Raw genomic sequence first — 14,751 nt, 5'->3', positions numbered from 1 at the left:
AGTGAGTTATATTTTCCATTCTAAGGGAGGCTCTTGCTTTCCTTAGCAGACACTTGTCTTTCAATCCAAGACAAGTGTTAAAGGAAAGATAACACGTCCAGAGAAAACCAATCTTAATTACAGCTTTATTATGCTGAATCTGGAACTAGAAGTTACAGCTTTAGAGATTCTTAGTTGACATAGCTCTCTCAAAACATCACTGCCTAAACATGCACCTGCAATGACAAAAAAAGCTGTTGAAACTTAAAAGCAAGTACCCTTTTCAAATACAAGTAAGACTTTGGTACATCCACATCTCAAGTACTACAGCACACCACAAAAAATATGTAGTGGAATTAGAGGAGGTTAAGGGAAGGACAACTAAGAAAACAAAGAGAAAGAGGATATTAAGCAGGTAATGACTGCTCACTTTTAAGAAGAACACAGAGGGTGGCGTTGCTTGAGCTTTAGAATCATAAAGGACAAAATGAGTGAAAACTATTAATGACCAAACGCTGCAACACTAAAGCTGGGAGTGGTCTCTTCAGGCATAGGTTACAGACAGATGAAAGTGGTAGTGTATTTTTGCAGACAGCATGGAACTTCTCGATCTTGTGTCTGCAAGAGTCAGGCAGTATAAGTCTGGTCAAAAAGGTATTCAGTAAACCCACAGACAACTGGTCTATAAATTGCTAGAACTAGGGAAAGTTGTACTTCTAACATCCTATAGATATAATTCTGCAAAATGGAGGAAGGCAAAGACTTTGGAAAGAGAAAAAGCTGACATGTTTCCCTAAATAGCCCCTAGTTACTGGGCTAGATGAACCACACATCTGATTCACTAGTGTACTTCATACAAAAGTGGTAAGCTAACTGCAAGTACCGTAAGTAGTAAGGAGACTGAAGAATGCCCCAGAAAAGCAAAAATACTTCAGAAGATTTAAAAAAACTCCAGCTTTCCCCAGTAAGTCTTTCAGTAAGTCTTATAAGGAGAGAAGGGAAAAGTTTTCATTCACCATTCATGAAGAAAAATTTAGTTACATAGCACAGCACAGCAATATCCCTTTTAAAGTGCAAAAAATCCTCAAAATGAAACAATTATAATCTACCAACTCCTGCGAATCCAGCATCTGCTAGTCCCTCCCATAGCCCATACCAACCCCCTCCAGTTCTCATATTTAAGAAAGATTAAGCAGCGATGCAAACTCTATTCAAATGAGAACAAGATATCAACGTATAACAGGACCATATTTGCTGTCCTCTGGCAAATTTTTCTTTTACTAATACTCCATAAGTGATGGTTTTCATTCAGTTCCTGACAACAACATTTCTACCTGTCCCATGAGTTCATAACTTCTAAACACTTTGCAGGAATAGTTCACTATCTTATATGTTTGTGGGTTTTTTAGTAGTTTTGTAAAACTGAATATAATTTGACATATTTTTGTGCATTTAGTCTTCTTTGGAGACAACCGAACAATTTTGCAGGCAGTTTTGATAAACTTCTAAAACTGCTTCTCAAAGTTACTCTCAGAATACCTCTTCATAAAATTTTGCAGGCCCTCTGTGTTCAGTACAAATTTCATTACATTTTTGACATGTAAGCAAACAAGATTCAGCTCAGGTATGTCCTGGTATGGCTCTGACTCAGATAGTCATCTTTCTTCCTAGCAGCCAGTATACTGCTGTGCTTTTGGCATAGTAAGGGAAAAATGTTGATAACATGCTTTGGTTGTTACTAGTTAGTGCTTACCCCAAATCAAGGACATATTAGTGTCTCATGCCCTGCCAATGAGTAAGTGCACAAGAGCCTGGGAGGAAGCATAACAGGAGAGTTGACTTGAATTAGCTAAAGGGATACTTTTTATTTATACAATAGCATGTAGGGATAGGAGTAGGGTAACAGTCTTTGACTCACAGAGACTAGGATTAGACTGGATATTCAGAAAAATTCTTTTGTTGTCAGAGTGGTGAGGCACTGGAAATGGTTGTTGAGAGAAGCTGTGAATGCCCCATCCCTGGAAGCTTTTAAGGCCAACTCTTCAAGGGCACAAGTATGCAGCACACGACACTTCTAAAGAGAAAGTTTTAGACAAAGCCCACTGCCCATCTCCCTCCACCCACACATCCGTGTGTTCATCCACTAAGTACACAATTCTGTAATTAAAAGAAAATACTAAAAATACACCTCTGATACCTGGGATTACAAAATCTGTAAATGCCTGATGAGAGCCAAGAGAACATCAAACTTAGAAAACTTGGCACAGCTTCAATGAGGTTTCTGGTAACTTGAAAGTAAGTAACAGTCCACTAGGTGAAAAGAATTGCCACACACTCCTAAAACTGAAAACAAAGTAAAAGACTTTTTGTTATCTACAAGTCACTTTGTTACTGATTGGGATTGCCCAATTAGTTTTTTGTGGTGCTGGCGTTACATCAGTGGCAGAAAATGCAGCACACTATCACTTTTAGAAGCCTGGGAAACCCAAAAGCAGCTTATGTCTGACGGAATAAGAACTGCCACTAAATAAAAACTAAGCTACTCTGAAAGCATGTTTATTTGAATAAAGCAAAATTTAAAAATCTACTACCACATTCAAGCCTTTAAAGCAACAAAATCCCTCATCCATCTTTCAAGAGTCAAAATATAGTATCAGATCCAGTGCTGCAAAACAAGATCCAATTAAAAAAAAAAAAAGGCAAAAGGAAAAAACTGATCAAGTGGCTTACTTAAATTTAATTGATAACTCATATTTTTGAAAACCATCATTAGAAGTTTTGGTTAGACACAGTTTTACAGAGTTGTCTTTAAGAGCCATTACCTACTCCTTTTAAGCAATTCTAAAATTAACTTGGGTTCCTAGCAACAAGAAACAACTGAATTTAGACAGTAATAATAGAGTTATCAGAAGTCTTCTAACCATGTGCCGTTCATGTAAATGGTTCAGTGCACTACACACATTAAAAAAAGCACACAAGCATAATCTGATAAATTCATACTCTTATCAAGGAAAGGTAAATGCACACAGCTTGATTGCCTTTCGTCTAACAAATGTAAAACCCAGATTTATATATTTAGCAATGACCAAATTCAATGCAGCAAAATTAGCTTTGCAAAACACTTTTTAATGCAGAAATGGTAATGCCATCTTTGTAACACTCGCCCTGAGAACTACTACCCACAGCAGCACCATTTCCCTGGAGCAATTACCAGGCACAGAGAAGCATGGCACAAGAGACCAACATTAAGCCCCCTATTCTACCTCCACAGGGGACTCCACGTCAGGAAAGCATTTAACAATGGTAGATGAATTCACTGACTTCTAGCAAATCAATGGTATGTGAATGTTCTAAGGTCAAAATTGACCTTATCATGATTCCTTTTGGGGATATGAACAAAGCATGTTTCCAGGTTATTAGACACAGGCAACACTGTCTCATGGCTAAACACTTAATACAGAATTCAAAGGACCCCTTCACACAAGTCAAAGGTGTAGGAAAATCATGACTATCACTCATCAATACACCCATGTATTTGGAACACAACAGAAAATACAAACTGTTTCATTCTTTAAATGAAAATTTTAAAATATTGTACCCACAAGCAATATAAAACTGTAAACGTTTTTAGGAAAGGAACTCCAGCAGGAAAAGAAAACAGCACACGTGCCCATACATACATAATATGAATGGGTTTGAGGATATAGTAGTTTTGGATAACCTCTATCTAAACGACATATCTAAATCATAGTTTTAGTTCCCTGCCCTCCCATCTTAATTTCCCTACTAGACATCTAACTAAAAGTCAACCCCAGCACAGCAAGCAGAGACAAGCAGTCTTAAGTTAAACATCCTAGCAGTCAAAACTAACTGTAGCCAACTTAATAATGAAAAGTGCCTAACAGCCTTACATAAGTAGGGAAGCATCTGCCCAAACACAAGAAAAATTGCTTGAAACACTATAGCTAGGAATATCTGATTTTATGTTTAGATTCAGTCCATTACAGAAAGAGAATTAAATAAAACCCCAAATACCAAGTCACAGTAAAACCTAAAGGTTTAGAATGTACAGCTACAAGCAAATGTTTTAAAAGGTTGTTAGAAGGATCTTCAGAAACATAAAACGACTTCTGAAAAGACATGAGTCGTAAATCTGGAAAACACACACAAGATTTCAAGCAATGAAAAATAACTGTTCATACATCTGAAAGTTTTTTTGTGTTTCTTAAATAGATGAAAACACATAACAGAGAATGTATTGCAGCTACACAAAAATATTCTATCCTACATCTGGGAATACACACTGAAAGCATATGCACCTCTAAACAGTTGTATCTATGCTACAGAGGCATAATGAGAAATTGACTATTAAAATCCAATGTCTTCTTAAAAACTTCTCAATTTCAAATCACAAACACCATCATGCCTGACCATGTATTACATTTTGTATATATTCTCACAACTGGACAATGTAAAGACTACTTAGTAGTTCTTACTGTGAACTTCTACATCTTACTTCTTGCATCATATTAGAAATTTAACTTAATTCTGAAGTTAACATAAACCTTTAATGCATCATAAGTAACTGAATTCTTTTCCTCTATGGAATACACACAATGTGAATAATTATAGGGAAGACACTTTAGTGGTCACCATGGATTGACCACTGCATTCTCCAACTGATCCCAAATCCTGTCATACAGTATGGTGAGGAAGACAAGATAACCCAACAAAATATAAGACAGGAAGAAAAGTTGGGGAAAAAATACCACTTTATGATATAAGCAGTAAATGTTTCTAAACGAAGAACCTAAACAGTAACAGAGCAATGAAGTTAATTTACTCCATTCTGTTACTTATTCCTCAAACACACACAAAAAAAAACAAACCACAAAATCATAGAAGCACACTTCACTAGTCAACACAATAAATATGCTACAGATTCTGTACTCTGGGAAAAAAGCTCACCTGGTAAATACTTCATACTCTTTTCTCTACCTTGTTCCACAGTAAATGGATGTATGAAAAAAAACTCGAACGGCTAGTTTGTTTCCTGGAGTGATCAGAAAGAGATACTTTTGCAATGACATTACTCTTCAGTCAAGCATGACTTCTTCCCCATGATTTATTGTCTTGACCCACCTAAACGGGAGGAAAAGTGATGCTTGGTGCCATAGCAGCAGAGTCAAGTCTTTCATCCATAAAGCCGTAAGAAGAAAAGACAAGCAACACCAGGCCCAGGCAACAGGCCACCAGAGAGCATGGGTGCATGGGTGCACAGGACAATAACTTTACCTATTAAATAAAGAACAGATTCCCCCATAACATGATTACTGGGAGAAAGACATGCAATACAAGCTGTGTGATTGTAGCTCCCACAAACAGCTCTAAAGACATTAGTGCCAGTAAATAATGATGTATTAAACACATGGAACAAAGATGACAAAATTCTCTGAAGAATAGGACTCAGCTCTTGTTATTCATCTTGCAAAAAAGCTATTTCCACAAAACACAGAAGGCCTACATAAATATTTGAGAATCTGTGAGTTACAATGAAAATTCACAGCTTAATGAATGTTGAATGCATAAAAGTGACTCCAAAAAGAAGAAAGAAAATTTAACATATCCTCCTAGTCAACTTTTCTGAGGGAAGAATCTCGAGAAACTTTGGAAATAACAATGAGAACCTATACCAGATAAATGTTGGACCCATTAGCTGGACCAGCAACAGCAGACTCGGAACCACAAAGACACAGTGTATCTGTACAGCTTACATAGGGATTAGCTAACTCAGTCAAATGATTTAAATGTAGCAACAAAAACCTTAATCACAGGAAACAAATAGATGTATGTCACCAAAGGAAAGAGTAAAAACACATTACCATTTAAATCTATCCTCAAGAGCTTGTAAAATAGGGCGACTACCCAAACCTGAACAGAAATTTTATAGCATCATTAAACCTTCTCTCCTGCTATAAAATCATTCTTGCTGCTGGGAGTTGTACATGAAGGTACAAGATTACCCGGAACACAGTATGCTACTGAACTCTCAACTCTCAGAAACATGAATTTCACAGAAGCTGGGTTTTAAAGAGACAAAGTATAGCCCTGACTGTTGCTAAAATGTAGTCCCATTTGTGTCCGAAGGTGAAATCAATTACCAAGATGTTTTGGAAGACTAAGGAGAGAGAAGCTCACAGAAGGTTTTTGGACTGAATGGACTATCCCCTACCATGACCAGTTCCAGCTGCTCCAGACACAAAAGAAGAAAAATTTTATGTAGGCAATTAAAAACATCACAGCCACGGGCAAGATTTCTTCCAACCTCACATCAGTAAGAGATTATTTAAACTACAAACTCAGGAAAAAGAGAAACTATTTACAGTTCCTGGTGTTTTTTGTTTGTTTGGTTTGGTTTGGTTTTTTTTGTTTGTTTTGGTTTTGTTTTTTTTTTAGTTTTTATTATAAAATTAGATATTCCTGCCATTCTTCTAAAAATTCTGCTATGCTTCTGAATTCAATCTCCTCTGGTAACAATCTTCATGTGATAACTGTACCTAGTCCTTTCTTCTTTTAACAATTTCAAGTTTTCCTCTTCAAACACTGACAGCTCTCCTATTCTTGTATTACGAAAAACATGGGCATAAAGTCATGATCTTTCTTTTTTTACACCATTTGATGGTTAATCCTTAAAAATTCAGCATTTTTCCTTTCCTGAAAGTTCAGTCAAACCTTAAGTCAGTCTCCTGATTAGAAGAGTGTCCCTTCTCCTCATGCCTGTACGTTATTTCTGACACAGTGAAGTCAAAATTGCATTTGCCTCTCCCTCTCTCCCATCCCACTTCCAAAATGAGCAAATATATAATAAATTTCTCTGCCTTTCTAGGTAGTATTTCAGATATGCAAAAACAGAACAGGAACAGTCTGAGGAAATGGACAGAAAAAGAAAAAAAAATTAACCTACTAAAGGGATGCAGAGTAGAAGTGATTTATCTTGTTTCAGCAAAAGACTGCATTTATGGAGAAAAAAATGTGAAAGACTCTTTCTACAAATACTTATATAGGTCTTTGTCACCAATAATGGCATAATGCACAGGAAGTGTAGGTACAGGTGTAAACTTACACATAAAGCAGCAAGCTATTATTATTTGTGTAAAGGGAATTCATCAACTTCTAGAAAAATGCCTATCTTTAGATCTCAACAGGGGACATCTTCTGGACAGGATCAATACCGTGAGTCTGGCAGGTACCTTCTGGTTTCCTGCTAACTGCCCTAAGTTTCCATGTGAAAAGGCACATTTTTCAAATGTGGAAATGCAGTCCATTCTTAGCAATTTGCAAACTAAAACAAAGTGGTTCTTTCCCATTTCCAAGACAGACTAGTCATATTTCAAGCAATATGCATAAATTAAACCAAGCAGTAAATTTCAGTATCAGAGGTTATTATAAAAACCTGAACTAGGTGACAACTTAGTACCTCTTTATGATACATGAACATAACTAGTTATTCCAGTTGTAACTGGAAATACTATCTACAGCTGTAGGTAACAGTTATAAGGATGTTTACCCACTGAGAAAAAAACAGCAAGCAGCTCTGCAACATCAGCTCTTAAAAATGCAGGGGTTTATCCAAACTGGTTCTCATGTGTTTTTGGCCATGACTTCTAACAATGCCCTTCTTTTGTACAACATTCATTTTCTATTCAGTCCTACAATAAATCTCTCCCTTCAGGCTAATTAGAACTTGTCAAAATGACAGAATATGCGACTTATTTTTTCCAGAATGTTCTGGTCTCACTTGTAACAATCACGCTTCACCAAAAAAATGCATTTCTTTTAGCTTTCCTTTTTACTTAAGGAAAAATAGTCCTCTGGAATCAATAAAACTCTGTATTCAGAAAAGAATGTTTAAGATTACTGGCAGATAGATGAAAAAACCCACACACTTTTTCACGGACACCATTAACTAAGTAAAACTATTCTTCTGTGGATTCAGCAAATAAAGAGGTAAGTAAGAAAAACTTAAAGAATTACTATCTCTACCTCTCAAAACAATATTTAGTTTTAAAAAAGCACTCACTACAGATGAGAAAATATATAAAAAGAAAAGCCCATATGAACACATTCTTCTCTCCAAAAGTTTCCTAAACAGTTTTAATGGTGCTTTCTCAGCCAACAGCAGCTGATATGACAGACAGCCCTGATTATTCCTAGGATACAGCTCTAGGGAGAGCAGATCCAGAAGATCACATGTAAAGACTTCCATGTCATCCTGACTATGACTATGTATATTTGCTACATATTGATACTGTTGGGGTCACAGATCCCTCCATAAGCTATTGGAACACGCTAATTGTGCAGAAAACTAGCACATCCAAAAGTTTTCTACTGGGTTTAGTTAATCAAATCATCAATTAATGTATTAATCAGAAGAAAAAATCATTAGACACACTGGATGGGGGAAGAGTCTGTAGGAACAATTCAGCTGACAGAGGGACAAGCAGCAAGACCCTCACCTTGTCATCAGCAACAAGACCGATTTCCACTGCTGAGGAACTGCAGCTGAGGTTAGAAAACCTCTTTTCCACATACCTAGGACAGCTTCTCCTACAGTTTAATGGGAAGAGAATGACACTTAGCTGCAGTAGTCTGAGCCAGAACAGGGCATCTCTTCCAGTCCCAAAGGAAAACAAGGATGCATCACGATAACTAGGACCTGCCACTTAATTATGACACTGCAGTTTTGCTCACACATTGACCAATTTAACACAAATTCTCAAAATTCTACAGTTTGAGCAACTGCTGTGAAGACATCCCCCTAGTCCATATCACTGATGAGTAATGTACTTAATGTGCTGCATCACCTTTTTCAGTGATACAGCAAAATACATAAACCATTAATAGTAATGAAAATAAGTATTATTTTGAGAGCTACCAAAATCAATTCTGATATTAAAAAGTGTGTAGAACCTTACAGAGCAGAAGACAAGAGCAGCAAAGCATTTTCATGCCTAATTTCCGAAGGCATACAAACCAAACGGTAATGTTTCTTAGGAGTTCACACAGACATCAGGAAAAGTTTTACAAGATGCTACTGTGAGGCTTCCTGAAATCCCAGACAAAGATGCACAGGAGTTACAAAAATAATTGCTAGACCGATCAGATTCATCACATGGCAAACAAGGCATTTGGCACAATGAGGGGTTGGGTGCAATCCAGTGTCCAGCCAACACCAACCATTATTGTAGGGCTGAATTGCAGCATGGAACACAACAAAGACAAGCTGCATAAGGCTTGTTGGCTGTTTTTTTTCCTGCCTCATGACAGAACCATGCTAGCTTTAGAGCCTTGGACCTCCACATCTCTCTTCCCTTAGAAACACGTGCTTAATCTTTAGCAAGCTTCTAGATCCCAGGGGAAAAAAAAAAAAAAAACGAAAACCCAAAAATCAAAAACACACACAACAGCAACAACAACAAAATCTTTCCAGAAAATCCCAGCAGAACCCCACCCGAGTTTAGCAGGTTGCACAGATCTCAGAGAGGTTGAGAACAGATTACATATTCCCCCTCAAATCCAAGAGCTGAAGTCATGAGTGACCGGCCATTGATTCAGTCAATTTCCCATGTCAGTTGTCTCCTAACAGACAGAACCACTGAATTGTTGATATTGGAAGGGACTTCTGCAGATCATCTAGCCCAACCCTTCTGCCAAAGCAAGGACACCTAGAGCAGGTTATACAAGAACACGTCCTGGTGGGCTTTGAATATCTTCAGAGACAAATACGAAGAGTTAGCACTCTAAACCTGTCACAACGCCTCCTTGATTCACATGTATTTTCAGATAGCATCACACATCCTCCCACCAGGAGAAGCTGGGCAAGATGAGAAACACTGGATCCCCAACCGAGAAATTACAACTCACGGGCATAAATAGCAAGTACTCTTCCTACATTTTAATCACAAAGAACATCTGAAATAATAACATCATGCTTTCTGCTAAGTGATGGAAATGTCCAAAGGCATTCCTGTCAGGGCATTACCGTTGTGTCATTTTTCAGAGCACCGGAGCAGACAAGAAGTTACCTCTCCCAAACGAAAGGCCTCTCCTTCCTCCCTCCCTCTCTCCATCACCTCATCCCCTCCCGAAGGCCCTCCTACCTCCCAGCCAAAAGCTCCTCGGCTCCCCTCCCACCGACCCACGTCCGAAACCCCACCCCACCCCGCCACCCAAAGCCACCCCGCACGTCTCGGTGCCCGCCCCACCCCCGGGTCCCCCTCGGGTCCCCCTCGGGTCCCCGCCGGGCCCCCCCGGCCCCGCCCGCGCTCCCCTGACAACCGCAGCGCGCGCCGGGCGTGGCCCCGCCCCGGCCCCGCGCACACAATGGGCCCCGGCGCGCGCGGCCCCGCCCGCCCCCTGCGCCCCGCGCGCGCGGCACCGCCCGGCCGGGATGCGGGGAGCCGGGGGGGAGGGTGTCCGCGGCCGCCGCCACCCGCGGCCCGCTCACCATCGCTGCGCTTGATCTCCACGTAGATCCCTATCTGGATCTTGCCGAAGTTGGCCGCTGCCATCGCTTCATGGGGCGCACGGGGGAGATCGGAGGCGTTGCCGGCCGGCCACACCGCGGAGAGGGAAGGGAGGCCGAGCACGGCAGAGGCAGCGGCGGCCCGGGGCGGGCGCGACGGGCAGACCGGGAGGAGGAGGCGGGGAGCGGAGAAAAGGCGCCGGCCGGATACAACAGGCGCTGTGGGCGCTCCTGCGCCTGCGCGGCCTCCGCGGCGTCACGGTGGCACCGGCTCGCGGGAGGGGGCGGGGGCGCCGCGCGGCCGCAGCCCGCGCGCCCCGCCCCTGGGCCCCGCCCCTCGCCGCGGGCGCGCGCAGGGGGCGCGGGCACCCCGCGAGGCGCCGGGCGGGGCCAGGCCCGGCCGCAGTGCCGGCTTCACCTCGGAGCTGTGCTCCGGCCTGCCACATGCCCAGACAGCGCGCACACGCTCCCCCGCTGCACCAGATGGTGGCCGAGCTGCTCTGGAGCCTTAATGTAATAGCTTTATCTACCTGCTGCCTGCTCATGCGGCTCCCATGTGCACAGCAGAGCAGCTTAGGAGCAGTCGTCCTGCTCCCTAGCCTGCCAGTAGCTCTTGTGTCCAAGGAAGGCACATGGTATGGTTCCCGGGGGTCTGCTGTGCAGGGCTAACAGTTGGACTAGATAATCCTTGTGGATCTCTTCCAACTCACTATATTTCATTAATCTATGAAGGTCACACCGTCAACTGCATCCATCCATCTTGGGAGCCTACAGGGAAGGGGCTCTTTGTCAGGAGCTGTAGTGATAGGACAAGGAATAATGGGTACAAATTGAAAGAGGGGAAATTTAGGTTAGATGTTAGGAAGAAATTCTGTGAGAGTGGTGAGACTCTGGAACAGTTACCCAGGGAGGCTCTAGGTGATGTCCCCACCCAGGCAGTAATCAAGGCCACGTTGACTAATGCCTGGAGCAACTTGGTATTGTGAGATGTGTCTCTGCCCCGTGGAAGAGGGTTTGGAACAAGATGTTCTTTAAGGTCCATTCCAACCCCATAACAGTCTATGATTCTATAACCTTTGCCTCATGCCCTGTGTCTTTATACAGCTTAAATAAAAATAAAACATTATTTATGTTCCACATTTCCCTATTGTGACTTCATCGCAGGCAGGCCACTTGTTACACATTGCCCTCAGGTTTCTCCTCCAAGGGCAGCTCCTGACATGATGAATCTGCCACTGGTTTAAAATTGTCCTTCCTGCACATCTTCTGGTGACCTTGAGCAGCATCACAATAAACTCCCTAATTACTTGCCAAGCAAAAGCTCGTCTAGTAAAAATAATCCCCCAATGCCCACATCAAGTGGTTATATGAGATGACAGCTGACACCCTGCCACACCACTGAGGGCTGTGCCCTCCCAGCCAGCCTGTCACTCTTCTTTGCCTCACCTCCCTGCCTTCACTGTCAGTTTCATACTGAAATCAGTATGATACCCGGAAAGTCAGAGTCACGTAAGCCGGGCTCCCACTTCCTATAACCTTTGTACATGCCAAGTAGCAGCTGTGGTGGTACAGCTTTCCCCCACCACACTACAGTCTCAGAAATACTCATTAGGCCTTGATGAACAGCACCTGAGCTAAGCTGCTCTGGAGCTTATCAGGAACACTGCCTGCTCTCAGGAACTTAACTTGTCTAATGAGCTCCTGTGTTTCAAACAGTAAGCTTGTAAACTTATTTTTATCACCCGAAAATAACCAAAGTCAAACAACATTTTTGTCATTGAACCTTCAAGGAAAGTTACAGGCCTGAATTTTGGCCAGGATGGAGAATTGCTGTCTCTAAAGTTCATTCTCCTGCGATCCAGTGAACAGCGGTCGTGAGACCCTTGGTGTTCACCTGCACGGTTTTATTTTTAATTAGCTTCTTTTAACCCTACCTCATGTTTTTATATAATGTGAAAATAAAAACATTCAGGTTCTCAGTTCAGATGCAGGGTAATGGAAAAGCAACTCATTTGAAATAGTTTAATAAGAAAGGAGATATTATTTTTCATATTATTTGCTCTGTGTATTCCATAAATGTTAACATATGAGCAGTAAACTATATATGCTTTTCTGGAAAGTTATTTGACTCCTGTCATTGCAGAAAGAGATGACTACTTTTACAAACAAATCATCCCATTGAGAAAACAAAAGTGTATCCTAGAAAAATATACATGACCTTAAGTGTTTGCAAAATCAGGTTTTACTCTAAATTAAGATAGGTCTTTTTTTGTTATTGTCATGAAATACACATAGAAGCATTCATAGAGCAAGTCAGCAAAGCCCAGAAAACTTCTTGTTTGTGCCTGGAAAATGAACAGTGCTAATAGTAAATAAATTCAAAATATTTAAAATATATGACCAAGCATGATAGGACATTTTCTTAAGAAATTAAAGATTTCTAACTTGTTGGGGTTTTGTAAGAATGTATTATTTTTATTTTTTAAAGAAAAGCTTGCAAAACTTACTCTTGAATACTGGGTCTTACCTAGTATTTTAAATATATAGCTCTTCAAAATTTTCATTAATATATATTCAATCCAGTTTTAAAGAGAAGAATAAAGTTTTGAGCTCCAAAATCTAGTCACACATTTTTAACTGAGGTACAGGAAAATTTTATTATACAGAATACAGCATTTTATTGGCTCTCAACATAAAATTACTCAGATAATTTTTTAGAAGGCATATTCCTGGCTTCTAAAGTAATGTTTACAGAATTCCAAGAGCTGTATGTGTCTACTTTTAGCATTAAGAGCATCAGTGCATATTACTCTTGCCAATACAGAAAAATAATACAGTTACTGAACCTTTGGCGTTCAGTTCAAAACTTTGGTGGCTGTTGAATTAGTCATCCAAAACACTGGAAAATGATCATGCAACAGTTATGTTTCAATGGTTAGCAGGAATTCTTCGGTCTTCAACAACATTAACATCTGCTTGCATTTCACACAGACACAATCATATTTATTAAAAATTTCAATTTACTGTATTTCAATATAAAACTTGAGTTAATGAGTCTACCTGCTTAATGACTTAGAAGTAATTTTTTATTAAGTATTTTAACTATTTCAGCACTCTAGTGAACAAATAGGATTGATCACCATACACATTTGTAATCATACTGATATGAAATTACTTCTTTTTAAAGCTCGAATCTGAAAATATATTGCTATTTCCATTAATGCATCTGGTATCAAATGTGTAAACAGGGCAGCTAACAGTCAGGTTAAAGGAACATGTGGTCACTTGTAACTTGTAAGATTAAAAAAGTAAGCCAGCATATCTATTATATAGAAACAAATTTTAAAAGGAGACATTATAAAACTATATCTTCTCAGGTCATCAAGAGAACCTATTATTCCCACTTTGACTGATAGACTCGTCAACTTCAATATCTCGGTGAAAACAGTACAGCTGTGCTGTTTCTCAGATCCCTTCCTGTTCTTTTTTCCTTTTAAGCATCTCCTCATCTGTATTGTATCACTGTCTAAAGCTACCCCCTGATGGACACAGCACTTCCTGAGTAATTGCACTGTACAAGAGTGTCAGAAAGTAATAAAAAGAGAACTGCCTTACTTGAAGATAAAATGCTTTAATGTATTTCCCACTGCATTACTACGTATAAAAATCTGATTTTGATGGAACTACCTCTGAATAATGAACTATTGTAACGTTAATAATTTTTCATAGCTGCCTTATCTGAGAGTCAAAATGTTTTCAACTGGACACTCAAAGTTTAATAACTAACCTTTTATCTTCCAGACATGCATTCTAGATTCCATTGGTTTAAATGTCTACAAATCTGCTTGTAATCAACAAGTTAGCAGGCGACTCATTTGAATAGCAATGCTTTGGGGATTATAATTAACTACTTGTATAATAGAAACAACATGGATGATTAGATTTTCAGATTTAAATAAATATGTCTAAGCATAATAGCTTTCTTTCTCTTTATAGAGAATGTAGGTGCCAAAACCATTGCTGTAAAGCTCAAACATGCTTGTCATATGTCTAATTTAATAGAGCTGTCAGAGAGCTATCCAGGATCACTGATCTCTGCTCTTGCAGGCACCATCACTCCACATGTGCAAAGGCCAACACTCCTCAAGTTTTAATACACTTCTGCTGGTTTCAATTATCAGTCAAAAGTGTGGAAAAAAGTAATCACTGAGCAAAGCTGTCCCCAAAGCAAATGCAACTATAGAAAT

At 40.0% G+C, this 14,751-nt stretch overlaps 1 protein-coding gene across 5 annotated transcripts in view; it reads right to left on the bottom strand.

Moving 5' to 3' along the window:
* The window catches only part of KIF2A (kinesin family member 2A), a 55,839-nt gene extending 45,054 nt beyond the window's left edge, over window positions 1–10,785 (bottom strand). For 2 of the 5 annotated variants that reach the window (XM_038125745.1, XM_038125749.1), the window contains exon 1: window positions 10,487–10,784. In XM_038125745.1, the coding sequence (XP_037981673.1) occupies window positions 10,487–10,550 (64 nt within the window). In that variant the 5' untranslated portion in view covers window positions 10,551–10,784. Of the gene's footprint in view, window positions 1–10,021; window positions 10,069–10,486 lie in introns of those variants that run through there. The other 3 variants (XM_038125746.1, XM_038125748.1, XM_038125747.1) reach the window with 3 other exon arrangements.
* Between the last annotated feature and the right edge of the window lie 3,966 nt (window positions 10,786–14,751).

Source organism: Motacilla alba, chromosome Z (assembly GCF_015832195.1).
Source record: "Motacilla alba alba isolate MOTALB_02 chromosome Z, Motacilla_alba_V1.0_pri, whole genome shotgun sequence".
NCBI classification, from domain to species: domain Eukaryota; kingdom Metazoa; phylum Chordata; class Aves; order Passeriformes; family Motacillidae; genus Motacilla; species Motacilla alba.
This window is presented reverse-complemented; position numbering and strand designations above follow the sequence as displayed.